This window comes from Asparagus officinalis, chromosome 5, assembly GCF_001876935.1.
Source record: "Asparagus officinalis chromosome 5, Aspof.V1, whole genome shotgun sequence".
In the NCBI taxonomy this organism is placed as follows: Eukaryota; Viridiplantae; Streptophyta; class Magnoliopsida; order Asparagales; family Asparagaceae; genus Asparagus; species Asparagus officinalis.
Window position 1 is genome coordinate 87,460,094 of NC_033798.1, and position 25,330 is coordinate 87,485,423.

The 25,330-nt window shown below is 33.1% G+C and overlaps 1 protein-coding gene across 2 annotated transcripts in view; it reads left to right on the plus strand.

The window, feature by feature from the left end:
• LOC109840056 (mannosylglycoprotein endo-beta-mannosidase) overlaps positions 1-14,872 on the plus strand; it is a 16,381-nt gene extending 1,509 nt beyond the window's left edge. For both annotated transcript variants that reach the window (XM_020408552.1, XM_020408553.1), the window contains exons 3-11: positions 1,997-2,224; positions 3,246-3,304; positions 5,851-5,899; positions 6,325-6,555; positions 11,188-11,357; positions 11,429-11,633; positions 12,630-13,289; positions 13,363-13,590; positions 13,656-14,872. In XM_020408552.1, the coding sequence (XP_020264141.1) occupies positions 1,997-2,224; positions 3,246-3,304; positions 5,851-5,899; positions 6,325-6,555; positions 11,188-11,357; positions 11,429-11,633; positions 12,630-13,289; positions 13,363-13,590; positions 13,656-14,426 (2,601 nt within the window). In that variant the 3' untranslated portion in view covers positions 14,427-14,872. The remainder of the gene's footprint in view (positions 1-1,996; positions 2,225-3,245; positions 3,305-5,850; positions 5,900-6,324; positions 6,556-11,187; positions 11,358-11,428; positions 11,634-12,629; positions 13,290-13,362; positions 13,591-13,655) is intronic.

Consider the following 25,330-nt stretch of genomic DNA (forward strand, 5'->3'; position numbering starts at 1 on the left):
GGAGCCGGGGTTCACGGAGAGGAGGAGGGATTCGAGGGCTTCGACGTCGGAGGGGAACGTTTTGGGGGCTGAGAGGGGGAGGAGGAGGAGGAGGAGGAGAGAGAGGGACGCCAACGCCATGGATTTTTTCAGTGGGAGCGAGCGAGCGAGAGTGCTCTGGGGGTGGTCACATGATGATGGGGATGGGGGAAAATGATATACAAAAAAAAAAGTTTAGTATTTGCCACTTAAAACGTACGGGACTACTAGTCCCGTACGTTTTGTTAACACAAAATTAGTTAACTTTAAACATACGGGACTAGTAGTCCCGTATGTTTCCTGAACCATTTTTCAAAATCGACCTCTTTTCCCAAAAAACGGTCTATTTTGCTAATTACTTTCAAAAACGGTCTATTTCGCTAATTATTTTGTAAAAACGGTCTATTTTGCAAATTTTCCCCTTTAGTATTCATTATATATTTAATATCCATAAAGTTGCTGTAGCTAGTTCTGTACAATTATTAACCATAGCAAGAGTAGCTTATAAAATTGCAACTGTATGAAGTAGGAAATATACTTAAAAGGAGTTAAGAATACCATCTAAAAATGACTTTTTTAACATATTATATATCAAGTAACTCAGTTAAATCTACATTCTGCACCAATTAAATCTTATGATTCCAACTAAAGTATAGTGCCCGCTTGTGTCCCGAACCCAAAATATCTAAGTTTTTGGTTGGTGTACAAGACATGTTGGACATATGTATGGGAGCCATAGAAAGTTTTGTGTTTTATGTGTTTGTGTTCATTTAGCTTTAAGGACAATTCTGACTCTTCTATTGTCGTACTACTGTTATACGAGTAAAGAAATATGATCATACAAGTAAAATATGATCATACAAGTAAAATATGGTTTCTTGCATTATTTACTCTTTTGCATTGGCATATTGGCATTGTTTTGAATATCCCTAATGTATCGCCCGATATATCCTTTATAAAGGCTTGCCATAAAACGATGGGTTCTCAATATCCTTTACCGCTTTTTGGCAAATTTTGAGCGATATATCCCTGACATAGCTGATATATTGGCTGATATGTCCTTTTTATAGAGGCTTTTCGCAGAACAATATAATTCTATAAAATTTCTTTAATGTTTTTTAGCAGAAATACCCTATGAAGTTATTTAGCAAATTCTAGAGGCTCTTTTCCCTAAGGGTGTGTTTGGATTTCAATGGGGTTAAGGGAAGTTAAGGGAAACTAGGTGAGAGTAGAGGCTCTTTTCCCTAAGGGTGTGTTTGGATTTCAATGGGGTTAAGGGAAGTTAAGGAAAACTAGGTGAGAGAAGGGAAGGGAATGGAAGGGAGTTCCCTTCCCCTTGGTTACACCCCAATTCGGAGGGTAACAAATTTTATACTATTAGGGGGTGAACCAAGGGGAATTAGGGTGAATAACTTCACCTCCTAAATGTTCCCAAACAAGGTGAATGGTTCCCTTAATTTCCCTTCTCCCTTATTCCCCTCAATTCAAACTAGCCCTAAGTAAGCTTCTACAATTGGTCAGTGATCTTAAATACATAATTATTTATATTTTTATATGCTTGGATTTTATTTTTATATTTTTATGTGCTTGGATTTTATTAAGTATTTTTAGATTTCGTTTAGGACATTGTACTATATATGCACCTCATCCGATGTGGCCCTCTGATATTTACTACATATCCCCGATATTTCCCTGATAACTGCAATCCGATATGGATTTTGGCTGTTAGATATTTTCCCTATATCCAATATTTAAAACCTTTCATACTGGAAGTTTGTGTTATAGACCAACTGGTGACTAGTAATTGGAATCTGTAGTTACAAATTACTATGAAACTGGAATATTGGAATTTAAAGCTTTATATTCTATTATGCGTAAGATACTAAGATTATTGGAAAAAAATAGTATCTTTCTTGTATGTTGTTAATAATTCTACATGATCCTAAACTTTTCATTTTTTTTAAAATTTGTTCTGTAGTCAGGAAATCAGCATGCAAGTCTGAACTTCCGTGCAATTAATTATTCTGGAGAGGTTTATTTGAATGGACACAAGGAGATTCTTCCCAAGGGAATGTTCCGAAGGCACTCACTTGATGTCACTGACATCCTCCATCCTGATGGGAAAAATTTGCTTGCTGTCCTTATTTATCCTCCTGATCATCCTGGAAAAATCCCACCTGAGGGAGGTCAAGGTGGTGACCATGAGGTATATTTTATCTTCATTCTCATTTCCTTTTTTATATTCTTCCACAAATTATGATTGTAATACATGATATGAGGAATCCCACGCAATAAATCCTTAATATTGGTGTTGGTTTCCCCAAATTAGTGCTCTATGACATTTGCCATAACTCATGTCATGTGGAAAATAATTACTGCTGATGCACACCTGTGATCTTTGTTTAATTATAACTAGGCTTGGATACTTACACAATTCTGATATATGGTGTTTAGGCTGATGATAGAAAATGCATACTTCTAGCGTTTGCCTTGTTGCAAAGCCTTCATTCATTTCAAATGACACAGGAAAATCCTTGTTTCCACTGTTAGATGGGAAGAAAATTGATGTAGCACTGATTAGACATGAACGTCCAAAGACATAGAAAGGAAAAAAGAACTAATGACGTCAAGTAATTGTATCTCGATCAAGGGCGTGGTGGTTTATATATTAAATATATCAATTATCTTCAAGTCTGCAGTTCAATGCAGACAAACTCCCTCAAGTTAGTTTGGAAACTTGCTTTTGAACTTTAGTTTCCATTTGCTTTCTGGTATTCCATTTCCAGCAGTGGTGGGGTGCCACACGATGGTTCTACTCTTTTAGCTTTAGTATATCCATCTCTGCAAGATAGATTTTAATAATTGAGCAGCCTTTCAAATATCTTTGTTATGAAAAATAGAGCATCGTGTGTACTAATACCTTACGGCTAACTTCAGTTACTAGCAGAGTAAGAATGTGCAATTCACTGCCAGTACTCAAACATGGAAATAATTTATTTGGTATGTTACATAACTATGTATTTTCCCTCTGATTTATCAAATTACTGATGAAGTTTATGCACATTTCCCTCATTATGGAGCTTACAAGCACCTCTTTTTATCTATGCAAGTACATCTCTGCTCACTGAAGATAAGTATTATTAGAAAAAGATATAAATTCTGCACCAAAACTCTGTTTATGACATTTCTATCTTTAATTCTGACAATTTCTTATCTGATCGGAATAGATTGGGAAAGATGTTGCAACACAGTATGTTGAAGGCTGGGACTGGATGGCTCCTATAAGGTAGGCTCTAGATATTGGTAATAGAGACTTAATGTATACTGCAATTTCTAAGAGTGCCAAAAGTTGTTTTACTTCTCAGGCTCCAGTGTGCTAATGTAACAGACTCTGCATCTCATCTTTCTTATGTAGATTCCTGCAACATCTACGTAATTCATGGATATCAAATTTATGTTGTCATTTCAACAACTAATTAAGTGGCTTAATATGCAATTTTTTGTCTCGGTAAAATAGGAGTTCAATGTTTGCAACAAATAATGTTAAACAGAGTTTCAGAATTTGGGGTACAGAGTCACTAGAGAATATCTCCTTATTCAGTGGCGGAGGCAGTGCAATAAATTGTAAATAGATAAAACATAATTGTAACCTCAATTAGACCAAAGATTAAATATAACCGTTAGCAGATCAGCTAAAATAGACCTTTGATTCACTAGTTACCTATTCAAAAATATCTAGAACAAATGAAGTCATAGAAGTTTGGCCTATTTTTACCAAAATCGTCCTACTCTTGTTCTTTTGTTAGTCACAGCCTCCTCTAGGAGATTCTTTATTGTCTTTCTCAATACATGATGGCAACAAAAGTGCGAGGGATTTGATTCAGGATTTGGATACTCTCTATTATAAAAAGGTAGCAAGAGATGACTACTTTTAATTCAACCGTGTTTAATCAGTGGCTGTGATTTATCTTTTTGAACATAAAATAAGAACGAGTGCAATTCATAAGCATGATAATTGATAAGTATTACATTTTGAATGAATGACAATTGTTTACAACCCTATACTCGTGCATTTAATATTCAACGGTTTGCATTATAAGTAGTGGTCTCTCACTGTTTTTTTTTGGTAGTGGATAGGATCCAAATTCTTTGATTAGAAATTAGGATGAGAGTTGTGTTTAATTAATAAGTATTTAGGTCTAGTTAAACTCTAACTGAAATTATTTAAAAATCAATTCTATTTAATTAAAATACATGGCAAGAATATAAATATATTAATTTATTTAAATTTAAATTGGTCTTTGAAAATGTAAAATAACTTTAGTAGTAATGTGTTTGAAATATTGACTAGGGGCAATAATAAAGCTAGGTGTCAAAAGTAAATATTAGATATTTGATGGTTATATTTCATAAAATATTTTGAGTGGGGGCATTTGCCCACACTCAGCTCTTAGTGGCTCCGCCACTGTCCGTGGTCATTCTTGTGTCCATGCTTTTTGATGTAAAACGAAACAGGGGGTCTATCAGAATCAGCGATTTAATTCGAACAACGCAACGTTTCGCCAAAACACATGATATTCGGTAGGAAATTAATTAAAGCAGTTAATGTGACAGATGGATTTTAATAAGAATTTGCAACAATACTCATGAACAGTTCCAATCTCAAATATTTTAATCGCAATATTAATCATCATTTTGCAAGTTCTATATTCAATATCAAAATTAATCAGTCACATGTTCAGTTCCTCTCGACTCACAATTATACTCTAAGCAGTAAATATAAGATAATAGTTTAGAGATGATATACTCATGCATTTAGCTAAATAACTGAGATTAACAGAAAATACCGAGTCAAGAGAAAACGAAACCTTCAGACTTAACCCAACTGAAATCAAATCGGGTCTGTGCTTCTCCACAAGTCTGTATTGAATAACAGCATGTTGTTTGCTGCAAGAGGGATGATCTGTAGGGATATCTGCAACTTTCCTTTCTCGCCCAAAAAGATAACAACTCTGACGATGCACATAAAGGGGATCATTCAGCACTGCTCCAGCCTTAAAAACATACAACCGCCATCTTGTATCAGATTTTCGAGCACCTGCAGGTCCATTAACTAGGAGTGTGACACCTCGAACACGATTAGTCTCCTCAGCAAGCTTGCCAGAAAGTTCGAATGGTGGTTTTTGCTTATCTTTTCCTTAGCTTCGAGGGATTCTTCAGGGCAGGGGGATGTCGGCGCTGTTTGAAAACACAGGGGAGCAAGGGAGGGGGTGGTGCTCGTGGAGGAGAAGGAGAAACAGGGGTTTGGCGGTGGTTTATTGCATGTAGAGGAGAGATGGAGGGAGGTGACTGTGGTTGTCAGAGGTTGAAGGAGGAGAACGAGTTGGGTGGGTGGTTGATTTGTTTATGTGGGGAAGAAAAAAAAAATGACGGCTGGAAGAAGAAACAAATTAAGCTTAGGGTTTCACACCCATGGTTTCACACCAAATAAGCTAACAATTCATTTCAATTATTCAAATCATCCCCTTCACCTGATTACATTATACCCTTAAATAGAGAAGTTACAGATTTTCCAAAATCTCACAAAATCTCTCACAATTAATTAGATCCCTCAAATCACTCTCTTGCTAAAACTGAATAACTACTAAATTAAACAACAATTCAAAATTTAAAATTCAAATTTGAAAAACTAAACTAATATGGGAGATTCCAAATTCTTGTTCTCATCACTTTTGCTATACGCATGTGTCATCATAGTGATTCTTAGTTTCATTTGTCTATGTTGGTTCTTGGCTATTCTGCTGAATGGTGATATTTTTCTCAATGCTGCAGGGACAGGAACACTGGTATCTGGGATGAAGTATCAATATCTATTACTGGAGTGAGTTTATTCATTTCTCTTTCTCTGTTTTCTAAATGACACAACAAGCTTTAAAAGAAGGAAAATTATCAACTCTAAACAGCAATTAGTCATATTGATCGATGTTAATATGCTGCAGAATATTGCAGTAAACTGCAGTACCCTGCGAAATGCAGAAACTCTACTACTTGAGTTTTCTATTATATGAAAATATGATTCCGGAGACCCAGTTGTATGCTTGTATAATGCATGTCTAATGTTATCCTGAAATGTCTTTTTATTGGCAACAAGATATTTTCTTTATGGCATTTCTTTTATAGCTGAACTAACATCTTAATACTATGTGAAGTTATTTATGTAGTAATTAATACTAGGTGAATATGAGTAAGTAAATACTAGGTGAATATGTAGTGCTTATCACCAGTGGTACCTCCTTTCCAATGCAGCCTGTGAAGATTATTGATCCGCACCTGGTTTCATCATTTTTTGATGGTTTTAAGAGGGCATACTTGCATACTACTGTTGAATTGGAAAACGAAAGTTCGTGGGCTGCAGAGTGTTCACTGAACCTCCAGGTGACAACAGAGGTAGAAGGAAATATTTGCTTGATTGAACACCATCAGACTTATGCCGTTTCAGTTCCTCCTGGAAAAGTTATTCAGTACACTGTTCCTCCAGTGAGTGCTTTTAGTATCTTGTACAACTTGTTGCTTTGATTGTTATTTCATCACATTATTATTGCTGTTAAGTAGAGGTTGTCATCAATATAAAGGAAGTATGGTAATGCTAACATCTTCATAGTTGGATGGCATTTTATGATGTGATAAATAAGCCAGGGGATGGCCTGCTGATAGATGACTATCATATACTTAGCCTTATATGAGATTGGCTTATATTGGTGGATGGTAGATGGACTCTGAGGATGTTCGTTAGGCTGGAAGAAAACATGAACCTGAACATGTTAGAAAATTTTGAATTCAGATGTTTTTTCTGCAATATAAAACAGATAATACTTCAGTTAGTACAGTGTTTTACTTTTCTACAAGGCTAAATGGCACTTAAATATCACAAAGTTTTCCCGTTTTGGCACTTATGTACCATGAGTTTTTTTTTTTTTTTGGCAAATAAATACCATAAGTTGTTTAAATTTGACACATTGGTATCCTTAATCATGAAAACGTGAAAATTTTCACCTGAATGTTCCTATATGACACTAACATGTTATTTTATAATTTTCTAACCATATTTGCCTGATTTCGTGGACCCCCCTTGAATCATTGTACAGTTCATGCGAACCGATTCCTGGTACATTGGTGAACTGATTCCCTCCGATACACAAATTGGTTCCCCAAAATTGGCATACCATTTATAAGTATGCATGGCGCAAAGACCCTTTATGTGCCCATACGCTAGATAGAATGCAATATGTGCAATTAAGTGAAAGGAGGCATATAATAGAATACATGAGCCAATGAATTTACTGTAACTAAATACTTATATTAATAAAAAAATAAAACGTGAATTGAAACCATGACCACAACACAAATTATGTGGAAAAAAACCAGAACAAAGCAACAAACTCCATAAAAAAAGGTATTTAAGTAATTTGCAAGAAACTATACTGAAATGTATAATTAGCTTTCTAGTTCCTACTTGTCTACTATATACTTTGGAAAACTTTAAGCGCACCAAAAAAATCTACTACGTACTACTAACCAACTTGCATACTGAATCAAGCTACCCCTTATCGAATCCAATTTTTCTAAGTGGTGAATTGTGTACCGGAATTCGTACCATGACCTACTACGTACCATGTATTGTGTAACTATGTTTCTAACCGTTAATATTTGTTAAATCTATCATTAAACATATCCCAACTCTATTTTAAAGTAGAATTAAGATAAGTTAAAAAAATTGGTACATCTAAAAATAAATTTCACAAATATTAATAGTTAAAGAGCTCTAAAATTAGCATGTAAGTAGTGTAGACAAACATTCGGTTGAAAATATTCACATTTGCATGATTGAAGTTAGTAACGTGCTAATGTTAAACAACTTATGGTTTTTCCCCCGTAAAAAAACAACTCATGGTATATAGGTGATAAAACGGGGAAAATTTGTGGTATTTTAAGTGCCATTCAGCTTATCTACAATGATATCTCAAAATATCATGTATATTTCTATGTGTATATGCTACTCTCTTTTCCTCCTTTTCCTTTCTGTACATACAACCGCCATCTTGTATCAGATTTTCGAGCACCTGCAGGTCCATTAACTAGGAGTGTGACACCTCGAACACGATTAGTCTCCTCAGCAAGCTTGCCAGAAAGTTCGAATGGTGGTTTTTGCTTATCTTTTCCTTAGCTTCGAGGGATTCTTCAGGGCAGGGGGATGTCGGCGCTGTTTGAAAACACAGGGGAGCAAGGGAGGGGGTGGTGCTCGTGGAGGAGAAGGAGAAACAGGGGTTTGGCGGTGGTTTATTGCATGTAGAGGAGAGATGGAGGGAGGTGACTGTGGTTGTCAGAGGTTGAAGGAGGAGAACGAGTTGGGTGGGTGGTTGATTTGTTTATGTGGGGAAGAAAAAAAAAATGACGGCTGGAAGAAGAAACAAATTAAGCTTAGGGTTTCACACTCATGGTTTCACACCAAATAAGCTAACAATTCATTTCAATTATTCAAATCATCCCCTTCACCTGATTACATTATACCCTTAAATAGAGAAGTTACAGATTTTCCAAAATCTCACAAAATCTCTCACAATTAATTAGATCCCTCAAATCACTCTCTTGCTAAAACTGAATAACTACTAAATTAAACAACAATTCAAAATTTAAAATTCAAATTTGAAAAACTAAACTAATATGGGAGATTCCAAATTCTTGTTCTCATCACTTTTGCTATACGCATGTGTCATCATAGTGATTCTTAGTTTCATTTGTCTATGTTGGTTCTTGGCTATTCTGCTGAATGGTGATATTTTTCTCAATGCTGCAGGGACAGGAACACTGGTATCTGGGATGAAGTATCAATATCTATTACTGGAGTGAGTTTATTCATTTCTCTTTCTCTGTTTTCTAAATGACACAACAAGCTTTAAAAGAAGGAAAATTATCAACTCTAAACAGCAATTAGTCATATTGATCGATGTTAATATGCTGCAGAATATTGCAGTAAACTGCAGTACCCTGCGAAATGCAGAAACTCTACTACTTGAGTTTTCTATTATATGAAAATATGATTCCGGAGACCCAGTTGTATGCTTGTATAATGCATGTCTAATGTTATCCTGAAATGTCTTTTTATTGGCAACAAGATATTTTCTTTATGGCATTTCTTTTATAGCTGAACTAACATCTTAATACTATGTGAAGTTATTTATGTAGTAATTAATACTAGGTGAATATGAGTAAGTAAATACTAGGTGAATATGTAGTGCTTATCACCAGTGGTACCTCCTTTCCAATGCAGCCTGTGAAGATTATTGATCCGCACCTGGTTTCATCATTTTTTGATGGTTTTAAGAGGGCATACTTGCATACTACTGTTGAATTGGAAAACGAAAGTTCGTGGGCTGCAGAGTGTTCACTGAACCTCCAGGTGACAACAGAGGTAGAAGGAAATATTTGCTTGATTGAACACCATCAGACTTATGCCGTTTCAGTTCCTCCTGGAAAAGTTATTCAGTACACTGTTCCTCCAGTGAGTGCTTTTAGTATCTTGTACAACTTGTTGCTTTGATTGTTATTTCATCACATTATTATTGCTGTTAAGTAGAGGTTGTCATCAATATAAAGGAAGTATGGTAATGCTAACATCTTCATAGTTGGATGGCATTTTATGATGTGATAAATAAGCCAGGGGATGGCCTGCTGATAGATGACTATCATATACTTAGCCTTATATGAGATTGGCTTATATTGGTGGATGGTAGATGGACTCTGAGGATGTTCGTTAGGCTGGAAGAAAACATGAACCTGAACATGTTAGAAAATTTTGAATTCAGATGTTTTTTCTGCAATATAAAACAGATAATACTTCAGTTAGTACAGTGTTTTACTTTTCTACAAGGCTAAATGGCACTTAAATATCACAAAGTTTTCCCGTTTTGGCACTTATGTACCATGAGTTTTTTTTTTTTTTTGGCAAATAAATACCATAAGTTGTTTAAATTTGACACATTGGTATCCTTAATCATGAAAACGTGAAAATTTTCACCTGAATGTTCCTATATGACACTAACATGTTATTTTATAATTTTCTAACCATATTTGCCTGATTTCGTGGACCCCCCTTGAATCATTGTACAGTTCATGCGAACCGATTCCTGGTACATTGGTGAACTGATTCCCTCCGATACACAAATTGGTTCCCCAAAATTGGCATACCATTTATAAGTATGCATGGCGCAAAGACCCTTTATGTGCCCATACGCTAGATAGAATGCAATATGTGCAATTAAGTGAAAGGAGGCATATAATAGAATACATGAGCCAATGAATTTACTGTAACTAAATACTTATATTAATAAAAAAATAAAACGTGAATTGAAACCATGACCACAACACAAATTATGTGGAAAAAAACCAGAACAAAGCAACAAACTCCATAAAAAAAGGTATTTAAGTAATTTGCAAGAAACTATACTGAAATGTATAATTAGCTTTCTAGTTCCTACTTGTCTACTATATACTTTGGAAAACTTTAAGCGCACCAAAAAAATCTACTACGTACTACTAACCAACTTGCATACTGAATCAAGCTACCCCTTATCGAATCCAATTTTTCTAAGTGGTGAATTGTGTACCGGAATTCGTACCATGACCTACTACGTACCATGTATTGTGTAACTATGTTTCTAACCGTTAATATTTGTTAAATCTATCATTAAACATATCCCAACTCTATTTTAAAGTAGAATTAAGATAAGTTAAAAAAATTGGTACATCTAAAAATAAATTTCACAAATATTAATAGTTAAAGAGCTCTAAAATTAGCATGTAAGTAGTGTAGACAAACATTCGGTTGAAAATATTCACATTTGCATGATTGAAGTTAGTAACGTGCTAATGTTAAACAACTTATGGTTTTTCCCCCGTAAAAAAACAACTCATGGTATATAGGTGATAAAACGGGGAAAATTTGTGGTATTTTAAGTGCCATTCAGCTTATCTACAATGATATCTCAAAATATCATGTATATTTCTATGTGTATATGCTACTCTCTTTTCCTCCTTTTCCTTTCTGTTTGGTTCCTTTGAGAAGCGAATTATACATTGTTCAGATCTGACACTAGATAAGCTATTTGACAGCTCTTCTTTTACAAACCCGTGTTATGGTGGCCGAATGGTATGGGTAAGCAGTCTCTATATAATGTCGAGATTTCTATTGATGTAAAAGGATTTGGGGAATCCGATTCATGGAATCATCAATTTGGATTCCGCAAGATAGAGAACACAATCGATGAGGCGACTGGTGGAAGGTATCAAGGTTTTTACAGTTCCTTAGGTTATTGTTTTCATACTAATTAGAACACATGTTTAAATACATCAGACTATTCAAGGTGAACGGCGAACGAGTTTTCATTCGCGGGGGAAACTGGATATTGTCGGATGGACTATTGCGGCTTTCGGAGAAACGATACATGTCAGACATAAAATTCCATGCAGATATGAACTTTAACATGATCCGGTGCTGGGGTGGAGGACTGTCAGAGAGACCAGAATTCTACCATTTCTGTGATCTGTATGGTTTATTGGTAAGGATAAGTAGTAATTTTCTTTTTGTTCTTAAATGTTTGTAAGCTTTTGGTAAATTGTCCGCGAGGCATGTCAGCTATAGACTGTAGCATCTTCCTGTTTACTAAGACATGTATAAATATGTAGCTTATGGCAGTTTTAGGAGAGTCTGACATGTTTCTCTCCTTGGATCTTGATGTTAACTTACCTACAGCCCAAATACTAGGTTTACCCTCTTTTATCATGAAGAAAAATTTACCTGTGGCTCAGCCATTAGGTGCACAGGGCTACGTAAATTCATTAAGCTACAGATCTCCTTTATCACATCCCTGAACTATTTCTGAATCGTTTCAACCTGTATAACATTTCACTCTTTTTCTTTCTGTGGTTTACTATTTAGTTTTGTTTTTAAATGAATGAGCTTTGTTCAGTTTAGATACTTTGCTTTTCTTCCTTTATAAGTTTCCTTTTTATGATATATGAGTAAATCTTATAGTCAATTTATCTTCAAGGTTGTTCCTTGTTTCCCTATTTACTTTGTGACCTCTGTTCACATTGTGAAGTAAATTTGAATACCTTAGTTGCATGGAATAGGTGCCGAAGTTTATGATCTTAACTGTTTCTCTTTATTAGTATAGCTGAAAAGATTGGGTTACCCAGTTATCAGTGGGGTGCCAGTTGTTTGGGCATGTTTCCTTGGCTCAGAATTCGGGACCAACTTGTAAGGCTAGTGTCAAGCTTGGGTATCAGTAATATAGTCAATCTTGTCAGGGACCCCTGTACGTCACAGCCAACTTTATTCTGATTGGGAAAGGCTTGCATGGTGCATATAATGGTCTTTATTTCTATTTTAAAAATTTGAGCAGCTTTTGCATGGATGGTGTTTGTTTCTAGCTGTTTGAGGTTTCTCTTTAATGCTCTTACTTCATCTACTTCTTTTTGTCAAGTTCACCGTTATTTAAGTCCAGAACTTCCACTGATAGTTCTGATAATGTAGATGTCCACATGCTCTGCAGGTTTGGCAGGAGTTCTGTATAACTGGTGATGTTGATGGGCGCGGTGACCCAGTATCAAATCCTAATGGACCTTTGGACCATGACCTTTTCATGCTTTGTGCAAGGGACACTGTCAAACTCCTAAGGAACCATCCTAGTCTTGCTCTTTGGGTTGGTGGTAACGAGCAGACCCCACCACCAGATATCAACAATGCTCTCAAAAACGACCTGAAACTCCATCCTTTGTTCGGCAAACCTACTAATACAGAAGTTCATCTCCAAGAATCAACAGACCCAAGCCAATATCTTGATGGAACTCGTGTTTACATTCAAGGCTCCATGTGGGATGGGTTTGCAAATGGAAAAGGGGACTTTACTGATGGCCCTTATACTATACAAAACCCCGCAGACTTCTTTAAAGACGACTTCTACAAGTACGGGTTTAATCCAGAGGTTGGCTCTGTGGGGATGCCCGTTGCAGCAACAATTAGAGCTACGATGCCACCAGAAGGATGGAAGATTCCAGTGTTCAGTAAGCAGCCTGATGGGTACATAAAGGAAATCCCTAACCCAATATGGGAGTATCACAAATACATCCCGTATGCCGAGCCAGAAAAGAAAGTTCATGATCAGATCCTACTCTATGGCCAGCCTAAAAACCTTGATGATTTTTGTGAGAAGGTAAGCTACAAGAATGATAAACATTCATCCACTTCTATTTTATTCCTTTTTAACTTATTGTGCATATTTCTAGGCACAACTTGTTAACTACATTCAATATCGAGCCCTCCTGGAAGGTTGGACATCCCGAATGTGGACAAAATTTACAGGTGTCTTAATTTGGAAGACGCAGAACCCTTGGACTGGCCTTCGAGGTCAGTTCTATGATCATCTTCATGATCAAACTGCAGGCTTTTATGGTTGTCGCTCTGCTAATGAGCCCATTCATGTCCAACTTAATTTATCTACCAACTTAATCGAGGTAACATCGATATCTTGGTTGATGCATTTTATGTTACATGTGAAATTGAATTTTTTTTAAAACAGGTAGTAAATACTACAGCAAAGGAACTTTCAGATATAGCTATAGAAGTTTCAGTGTGGGACCTTGAGGGCATGTGTCCATACTATAAAGTCACTGAGAAGATCACTGTGCCACCAAAGAAGGTAGTGCAGATAATTGAGATGAATTATCCGAAAATGAAGAATGCAAAGCCTGTCTACTTTCTTCTCCTTAAACTGTTCAAGTCGTCCAATAAAGCAGTCCTATCTCGAAACTTTTACTGGCTGCATCTCCCTGGTTGTGATTACAAGCTCTTGGAGGCTTACCGCAAAAGAAAAGTTCCACTCAAGATTTCCTCTCAAGTTCTCATCACAGGTTCCACATACAAAATCCGAATGCATGTGTATAACACATCTAAGGAGTCCAAGAAACTAATAGCCTTGAACAACTATGAAACAGTTGAAAATGAAACTGTAGGATTTGAAGATCAAACAAGAAATCAATGTGGTAGTTTGTTTAAGAGATTCTTTACAGGCTCTTGTTCAGATAATGATGTGAAGAAAGTAGTTGAGACAGGTGGAACTGATATAGGAGTTGCTTTCTTCCTTCACCTCTCTGTTCATGCTGCCAAAAAAGTTGAGGGAACCATGGGAGAAGACACTAGAATTCTTCCAGTTCACTATTCTGATAACTATTTCTCACTTGTTCCTGGTGAAAAAATGACTGTCAACTTGACGTTTGAGGTTCCTCAGGGCGTTACTCCTCGTGTCACACTTGATGGCTGGAATTACCATGAGAAGCAGTTTGTTCTGTGAGCTGTCAACCGATTGAGGTTTGTTCTCTGACTCATTCTGCTGATATTAAAGTATTAAAGAGGTATGTTTTTTCAAGATCAAGAAAGGAAAAAAGAATGCAAAGAAGTAAAGAAGCATGTAAAAGTGTTTGAAAAAAAATAAAAAAGAGACTTGCAACCTGTTTGTAGTAAAATTGGGGCAAGGGAAACCAGCATAAAATGTTCTATAATGTGTGCGCTGGAAGGTAATAAGCAATGGTGTTGTGAGAAAAAAAAATTCTTGCTATTTTCTGGTTAATTGTTGCTCTATTAACTATTTTATTTCTATTGTCAATAAACGCGACTGGTAATAGATATGTGAGTTAGTTCATGTCTATGGCAGAGACATGCGCATATCTGTAGTAAAGAACTGGTGATGTTGAATAGCAATCTTGCTTCATATCTGCAGTACAAAGAATTGGTGATGCTAATGAGTTGTTCAGTGTTCCTATTCTGCAGTTATCTATCTTTTTTTAAAATAATTTTCCTACAGTTATCTATGTTTTCTTTACTGCCATTTGTGCCTCAAGCTTTGGTTTGTTTTTGAGCTTTTTTTCCTTGTACAGAATGTTATTTAGACATTACAAAATGTTGTTGAGCTTTTTTTCTATCGCATTTGCATCTCCATTTGGTTATCAGAGATGTTATTGTAGACATTAGAAGATGTGGGCCATGTGGTATTGTAATCAGCGTCTCCACTCTAATAAAAAAATGTTCTTGTAGACATCACGTATGTATCTTGATTTGCATCTCCATTTTACTGTCAAAGATGCTCTCGTATGCACTGGCTCATTTTCTGAATAGCATTGCCTTAATTTTTAGGGCAGCAACTTGCAGTGCTTACAGAGAACATTGCGTTGATCTATTCGTTAATACTTGGATGGTCAAAGAATTCCTATTAATACCTCGTTTCTTTAGTTTCTTTTATTCTCTTTTCCTTGTTGTTTCCTTTTATTTCTTTTTCAAAAAAAAAAAAATTCTTTCACTGTTTTCTTTATTTATTTTTCGGTTGTATCAATGATAATGTTATGCTTGGGGGCTTCATGCGTCTATGATGCCCTCCTTTGTTTTTTTTTTCTTTCTGTTTTTTTTTTTTTTTGGTGAAGTTCTTTCTGTTTTTTTTAACATTAAATATCCATATCTGCTAAATCCATAAACTTCCATTTTCCCTAGTTTGAACTTGATTTTGAGCAGAAAATTAGGCGATGCTTGACATTAATATGTTGAGTGAAAGTTTGCGGACTCTTTTTTTTAACACACAAACGGTAAAAAGAGATTAATCCACATTAATTGTCAACCATAGTATGACAAAGGGATAGGATAATTAGTATCTACTAGTTAAAATAAATTAAATCTTCAAACTAAGGGAGGGTTATTGGTTGGGACATGTTGAGGCTAAGTGGGATAATTGTTCCAATGGAACAATTTTATTCCTTTGGGGGGGTTAGTCACTTAGGGGGGGTTAGTCACCTAGAACTTAAAATTAGAACTGGAATAATCTGTGGGATAAAATTTTAAGGTGTTAGTTACATAGAACTAAACCTAGAACAAAATTTTAAGGTGTTAGTCACATTGAACTAAAACTAGAATAAAATTTTACAGTGTTAGTCAAACAGAACTTTAACAAAACTAGAATTGGGATAATTGTACAAAATTATCCCACTTTTTTATTTTTCTATACAAAAATGAGAGTTCTAGTCTCTCAAATTATTCCAAGTTTTAGCTTGGAACTATGTGGTAAAAAACTAGAACTCATATTTATTTTGTTATTTTTTATTTTTTTCTTTACTTATTTCCTATTATGGTTATCACCATCATTAGACCATCATCATAATAATAATTGTCAATATCTTATAGTCTAACCAAAAGTTATTTAATAGTAACGAACATTCTTGTAAGCAATTATCAATTGATAATAGTAAGTTTAAAATACATAAATAGTATTTATATCTTCAAAATGGATAAATATATACTTCATGATTATAAAAATTTATCCCACGTTATTTTATCAAAATATCCCGCTTTACAAAATTGTTCCTAGTTATCCCACTAAAATATCCCACTAGCGAAATATTATTCCACTTTAACAATTATCCCATTTTGCATGAAAATGTCCCAATTGACTAACACCCCCTTAGAACTTAAAATTAGAACTGGGATAATCTGTGGGATAAAATTTTAAGGTGTTAGTTACATAGAACTAAACCTAGAACAAAATTTTAAGGTGTTAGTCACATAGAACTAAAACTAGAATAAAATTTTACAGTGTTAGTCAAGTAGAACTTTAACAAAACTAGAATTAGGATAATGGTACAAAATTATCCCCTTTTTTTTATTTTTCTATACAAAAATGAGAGTTCTAGTCTCTTAAATTATTCCAAGTTTTAGCTTAGAACTAGGTGGTAAAAAACTAGAACTCATATTTATTGTTTATTTTTTCTTTTTCTTTTTCTTTTTTTTCTTTACTTATTTCCTATTACTAGTATGGTGCACGTGCGTTGCGCGTGTATTTAATTTTGCGTTTAATTTTTTTGATGATACTTTTTGTGTGTGTGAACTATCCTTTGAAATAGTCATGAGTAATTTCAAAAAACTCAAATACAAAAGAGCACCAATCATTTGATGTTTGCTAAGAAAATTTTTAGGGATAGCAAGTTTAATGGATAATCATGATGCTCATTTAAAGATATATAGGACATAAGTATGAAAGTAATTTTTATATCAAAATAAAAATAAATAAGCTTTTATGTGTGTTGCATGTGAATTGGAAGTCTAATACATTAAACTTATTATCGCAAGTAATGTCTATTAGCACATGTTTAAATAAGTATATAATCACATGTTTAAATAAGTATATAATCAGCTAAGATCACTACATCCACCATCAAAATCTAAACTTTTATGTGTGTTGCATGTGAATTGGAATGCACTGGAAGTCTAATACATTAAACTTATTATCGCAATTAATGTCTATTAGCACATGTTTAAATAAGTAACATACATAGTATATATTCACTTAACTTATGTATGTAATCAGCAAAGATTACTCCATCCACCATCAAAATTTACCCGAACAACAACAATAATATCTCATTATATCATTTCATTCATTTTTTATCTATATTTATTTTATTAGTTAGTTTTTTAATTACTCATTATTCATGAAGGATACGATGGATTAAATATTGAAAATTTCAAACTCAATCAAGTGCAAATTTTTGACTAAATTTAGTTGTCAAAATTCACTTAAAAATAATGAGAAAAAATATTTATTATGGAGAATGTGCTATATATATAGTTTACATGACGCAAAAAATAAGGAAAATAAAGTTTTATCATATATATTTCAACGTTTTCTTTGTTTAGTATATTAATTTATAACATACCAATCATTAAATATCACACACTATGTTAAAATTTTACAAAATGGATTTTCAAGTAATATATAGTTAGTAGAACGCTTGCAATCTCTTATTAAGAAAATGAGTTAATAATGTAAACGAATTTGTAAGTCAAGTGTTTTTAATCCCATCATTCCTACATTGGGATTTTAGGATACATCAAAAAGGCATTTGACATATATCTACATTGCACACATTCAATCAATTATATGCATTCCATACAGATATTCCTATATATATATTTTCACATTGTTGTCAATAATTGTTTCGTATATTAATTTATAACATACCAATCGTTAAATATCACACACTATGTTAAAATTTTACAAAATGAATTTTCAAGTAATATATAGTTAGTGGAACGCTTGCAATCTCTTATTAAGAAAATGAGTTAATAATGTAAATGAATTTGTAAGTCAAGTGTTTTTAATCCCATCATTCCTACATTGGGATTTTAGGATACATCAAAAAGGCATTTGACATATATCTACATTGCACACATTCAACCAAAAACTTCCATTAATCACATGCACATTAAAAAAGTAACATCTACAAATTTATGAACCTCAAGTAAATAAAATTTCTCAAAATAAAGAAATGGAACTCCGCTCCATTTATCCAAAGGAAGTTAAAAACAAATCAATACTCCTTGCTCCTTAACAATAACATGCGCCTCTGGATTAAAAATAAATAATTTGATACTAAGCTCCGAAAGAGTAAAGTATCAATGAAATATATCGAGAAATTTATCATGACATTCAATACGGGGTGTCTTGGAGCAATTAGAGGTCTTGGAGGTGGACTCCGCCTTTTGCTATTTTTAAATCTAGAAACCATTAGCCACATAAGAAAAAAAATTGGTAATACTATTTATATAAGTGTTAATGTATCGAGAAACTCTTCTGGAGATAAAAATATGAATGAAAATAAAAAATGAACTATGACAAATGTAATCACGAAGCTCCCAACTTGAAATATTAGTATTAAAAGAAAATTGGATATTTATTTAACATCAAATAAACTAACGTAATTGGATACTAATGGTCACTCATTTAAAAAAATTACATAACTTACAAAAACCATTAAAAATTGGATAATGAACATTGATCTCTCCTTCTCTCCCTCAACCTTCACGAGTGCATCTTAATAGAAAATCATGTACTTACCTTTTTACTATCTACATGTTTTTACGTAACCATCTAACACTATTTTTGAAAGCTATAAGTAAATTATAATAATAGTACAAACTATGATTACCTTATCAGGATTGTTTCTTGCAATCACTGAACCAACAACACCTCCCAAAGATCTACCAAAAACAATTATTCTAGATGTGTGTATATCGTCTCTTTTAGTAAGATGATCCAATGCTGCCTAGCCAAAAGGGGGAAACAAAACCACTAAAACTCACGAAAAGAACAACAACGTGGAATTAAATTGAGAGAAAAAGACCACAAAACATGTGGCCAAACCTGAGCATCCTTCATAATTCCATGCTGTGATGGATAACCATCACTTTCTCCATACCTATAGAATATCAACATTTGTGCCTCAGATCCCTGAAGGAATATGCTATGAGTAAAGAAAATCATGCACATCCTAGAAATATGCATAGCATCCAGATATAAGAAGTGACAACACAAAGCATATGGAATTTTACCCTCTATATGAAAGCATAAACACATTGCATTCCAGCCTTTGCAGCATCATGCGAATAAATTCAAGACAATGAGCAATATCTAAAGGATACTGGTAAAGGTCGTCAACAGAATGTATATCATCTGAAAAGTTGATAGAGTTGAGGAAAGGGAAAAAAAGGATACTGCCAGCATTTTTTTGAAAGAAGAGTATTGTTGGACCTACAGTAACAACAATAGAACTGTTATAAACTAACCACGTTGATGAGATGAATGGTTGTAACCTTTTTTTAATTATGATAGATATGAATGGTTTGATGACATTAATATTGGATTAGTGGAGGGGTTACAAAAATTAGAAGTTAATATTAGTGGACAATTAATAGGAGAGTTATGACATTATTAGAATGTATGCATATATATGTATGTGTTTATATGTATGGATGCATGTGTTTTATGTATGTATGTATGTGGTTTGGAGGGTATTTTTGGAAGAAATGTTTTAACATGCCAATCCACTTTTATAATAGTTATTAGATGGTTATCACCATCATTAGACCATCATCATAATAATAATTGTCAATATCTTATAGTCTAACCAAAAGTTATTTAATAGTAAAGAACATTCTTGTAAGCAATTATCAATCAATAATAGTAAGTTTAAAAATACATATATAGTATTTATATCTTCAAAATGCATAAATATATACTTCATGATTATAAAAATTTATCTCACGTTATTTTATCAAAATATCCCGCTTCACAAAATTGTTCCTAGTTATCCCACTAAAATATCCCACTAGCGAATCATTATTCCACTTTAACAATTATCCCATTTTGCATGAAAATGTCCCAATTGACTAACACCCACTTGGGATATTTTTAATGGTGTAAAGTGGGACAATTTAGGATAATGGGACAATTTGAAGCATTGATTTAATATTTCATGTGGGATAATGATGATGTGGCATCTTATTAAAGTACAATTTTTATCTATCAATTAATTCTAAATTAATTCACCTAATTGGTTTAGTATATTATTTGATATGTTATTATAATATAATACATTATTTTACTTTATACTATACTCTAATATATTATATTATAATTACTAATTAATTATAACTATATTTAATATTATTAATATAATATAATATAATATATTATAATAATATGATATATTATATAATAATTGATATAATATACAAACAATATATTTAATATAATAATTAATCAAATATTATAATATTTTGTTTATAATATTATTTAAAATATTATATTATTATTTAAAATATAATATTTTATTTAACTTTATGATACTTACTATAATTTAAATACAATAACTGATGACATGGCTCCTTATTAAAATAAAATATTTATAATAACCATAATATACTATTAATATGTTCAAAATTATTAATTAAAAACTATTATTAAATAATATAATATATTATATTAATTATATATATATTATCAGGGATATATAGTAATTTATTATAATTTTTATTGCAGTAATAAAATATTATTTAATATTATAACTACCATAATATTGACAATATATTTAAGACTATTAATTAATATAATAAAGTATAATAGAAAATAGAAAATAGAAAATTATTATATAATAAATAATATTATAATATATGAAATATTATTAACCAATATGTAATAATGATATATAATAATATTATATTAGATAATATTATATAATATTTTATTATCTTACGTTATAATAGAATTTTATAATATAATATAATTAAGATATATTATATATTATAATATATATATTAGATAAATAATATATTAGTGTTTCAAAATTATCCCACTTTCCTCGTGATTGTCCCAAAGTTAAGAATGAGGTAATTTTTGGAGGTTGGGACAAAAAGTTTGTATAGAAGTGGGATAATTTTTAGAAAAGTGAGGGTAATTATTCCAATCTCATTATCTCAATGAATAACACATTAAACTGAAATCTCAATCTCATTGTCCCAATGAATAACACCATAAAGTAAAGTCCCAAAAAGTATCTCACTTACCCTAAAATTACAACAACCAATAACTTCTATATATAATTTCTATATATAAAGAAAGCAAACAATTATTTTCTTCTTCCAAACACCAAAGAAAAACACAAGGATGAACATGGTTATTCTTGACATTGCAACTAATTTAATCTTTTCAATTGATGAATTAATTAGTTTAAAACTTTTTCCCTCAATCTTTTAGGTTTTGGGAGGTTGGGAAAAGGTTGATTCAATTCATGTTCCAATAAAAGTAGAAAAGGTAGGGCTATCCAAACGGGTCGGCCTGGCCTGGATTTCTGGGGCAAAATGGGTGCTCGGGGCAAGCCCGGCTCCGAGCCAAACTGCGCCACGCTCTAATTTTTTTCTGTATTTTTTGGCTAAAAATTGATTAAAAATTAGATTAATCTTATTATATTTATATAAGTATGTATTAGTATATACTTACATATTAGTATATAGATATATATTATATGTAAGTATATATAATTATAGTTTAATATACATTAATGACCATATCATACTATAATTATATATAGTATGTATTAGAAATATATAGCTAAGTATACATTAATGATAATATACACTTAAATATATATAAGTATACATTAATGACTATATATATCTACTCCTCTATACAAATAGGAGAACTCAAGATTCACTATTCATAATGCAGTAATGCTACAGTACCATTTACTATAGCATTACTACTGCATCAAACAGGGAACTGGATGCTGTAGCAATTTTAAAAAACACTGTAGCACACGGGAATATTGTAGCATTTTAAAAATGCAACAGAGGCGGGAACTGCAGCAACTAATTTTTTTTTAAAAACACTGTAGCATTTAAAAATCGGGATTACTGTAGCGAGAAAAAAAATTGATGCATGTTGTTCACGACTAGTAATATATAAAATTAAAAACCGGGCTGGGCCGTGTTAGACCCTAATGCCACTAAGAAAGGAACCCTAGAGGGGGGTGAATAGGATTTATGCTAATCTAATCCAATTTTATGCTAATTAAAACTAATTAACAAATTATCCTAGCAAATAAGATATGCAACAATTATATGCAAGGATAATCAATATAAACAAAGGGTAAAATAAACAAATGTAAACAATGTAGTGGTCAAACAAAATAATGAGACAATGGTGATATGAGCAATGAACACAAGTATAAGCGAACGCCAAAGCAAACTCAAACTCAATCAAATGATCACTGAGTTCGGACCTTCCATCCTACGTCTCCGTTCCCCACTCCCGGGGAGAAATCCACTATCACACCGGGTTTTTTATGCTCACCCGAATAACATTTACACCTCACACTCAGTTTTCTAGTTCACCGAAAACTTTATAATCCACACTCTTGCAATCTCACTACACCCTCTGAGTATTGGTCTCTAGCTCGTGTCTCCCTCAAGTGTTAGGAATTACAACCTACCTCTAGGCATTATCACCTACCCCACTCCTCTTGGGACGATCATGTCTCTCACCACACACTCCTCTCGGTGTACAAGTGTATTACAAAGTGAACTCACAAATTAAGCACAAATACAACAAATTTGTTCTCTACAATGGATGAGAACTCTATGTAGGCTCACACTCAATTGTTACAACTCTCACAACCCCAATAATACTATGTATGAAAATACTTAAGCTCAAGTTGGTGTGTGTAAACAATGAGTGAAACTAGTACTAAACTCAAATATGAAATCTAGCTTAAAACAATGATAATCAAACAAGTGTATAAATGTAAAGCTAGAATTTGAGTTTAGAAAACTTCTCCAATGAATAACAAGAGAGAGAGAGAGAGAGAGAGAGAGAGAGAGAGAGAGAGAGAGATGAGTTGAAGCTCAAACAGCAAAGGATGATCTCTTCTAGCTCTTGTTAAAATTTCTTCACAAACTTGTGAACAAACTTTAAACACTTTTAAACAAAACTTAAACCATTGTAAAACTTATTTAAAACATTCTCTTAGATAGTTTTTGGTCTGAGGTATGAGGAGTATTTATAGGAACCCCAAAGCCAAGAGAAAACAAGACAAAAAGACCAAAAACCCAAAACTAGAACAAACTGAAAAAAACTAGCCGTTACAGCATTAATCGACTGACGGTTTTCATCAGTCGTCTGATGAGCTGACCGTTAGAGGTATTTTCCAGCTCATCAGTCGACTGACGACCTTATCAGTCGACTGATGACCTCATCAATCAACTGGTCAGTCGACCGAAACAAAATAGAAACTTTTTGTTATTCCAGGCGATTTCTTCAGTCGACTGAACACTTTCATCAGTCGACTGATAACACTGTATCAGCCTGATTAAAACAATAAATTTTATTTTTACACTGCCTTTAAAAATAGCAAACAAATTCTAAAAATTATGAAACTTTGGGAAATTATTGTAGACATGATAATACATATGTTACAAAAACTGGTTTTCAAAAATCACCTCCCATTTATAAAATATCATCATTTTGTAAATATGTCCAAAATATGAAAACATGAGATACTTGAAATTTGATGTTTTAACATAAACCAAACTTTGAAACTTTGTAAAATAGTTTTATAGACTTAATGAAAGATATAAACTATTGTTGTTAAGTCTATAAACCAAAAACTCAATAATATGCAAAAATGAAGTTTTGCACAATATGCATTTGACAAAATGATAAGTATGAAACATGTATATATATATAAACAAGAATATATGTTTCATATTTATATAAACTTGTAAACTATAAAACCAAAAACGTACGTGTGTGTGTGTATATACCAAAACATGTATGCGTGTATATGATTGAGCTTAAAGTACTAACATACATAATATAAAAACCTAAACTATTTACCTAAGCAATGATCTTGATCTTCAATAAGCTCTTCTTGGTAAATTTGCGGATGAAGCTTGAACTTAAATCTTCAACTTGAATTGCATGGCTTCACTCCACTATTCCGCCAACCTCCATTGGATATTATCGTTATGACGCAATTCCATCCATCCTCCAACTTATTGGTTGTCTATAATAAATACAAAAACACAAACGCTAGACAAACAACATTAGTAGTAAATTGTTTGTTAAAATATTATCAAAACAAAAGGGTCAACAGGCCAGGCCTGGGTCGAGCTTCACCAACTCGGTCCGGATTCAGGCCCGGTGCCTGACCGACATGGATTTTTCGGGTCTTAACCAGACCTGGGCCTGAAGCCCATTTGGACAGCCCTAACAAAAGGTAAACGCTTCCTTGTAATCGAGGACGCTGCTTGTATAAGAAAAGTAAGCATAGCGTCTTGTAGAGAAAAGAAATAAAGTACCTTTCATCTAATCTAAGCTTTCATTGATTATCACACGAATTATTAATCAAATTAAAAATGTTACTTACACTTGCAAGCTTCCTCTAATTCTGATAAGGAGGCTTATCTGCTCAAAATTGACCAAGAAAAACCAGCTGTCCATGCAATACACGGATTTGATTCCCTTAAAATTGATATTAATTATCAGCCATTATCTTTTTATTAACAATTTCTGAGAATAATTAAGAGGCAATGACGTAGGACGTCTTGCTACTGTGTGCTGGTACAGTGATCATTTTACCTACTTGCTTTAAAAGAAAATATTCATTGGGTGATGAGCTATTCATTCATTTATTAATCATTATTAATCTCTATGTTTAGCTAGGAAGAGAATTAGCATAGCCAAGGAAAATATATAGCTGGTCAGCAAGCATCCAACTCATTTTCGTGCTACAATCAACTAGCTAGCAAAAATCAAATCCTATCAAATTGACCAAAAAGGCTCACCAAAATACTTGGCTTTTTTTTAACTCTATTCTATTA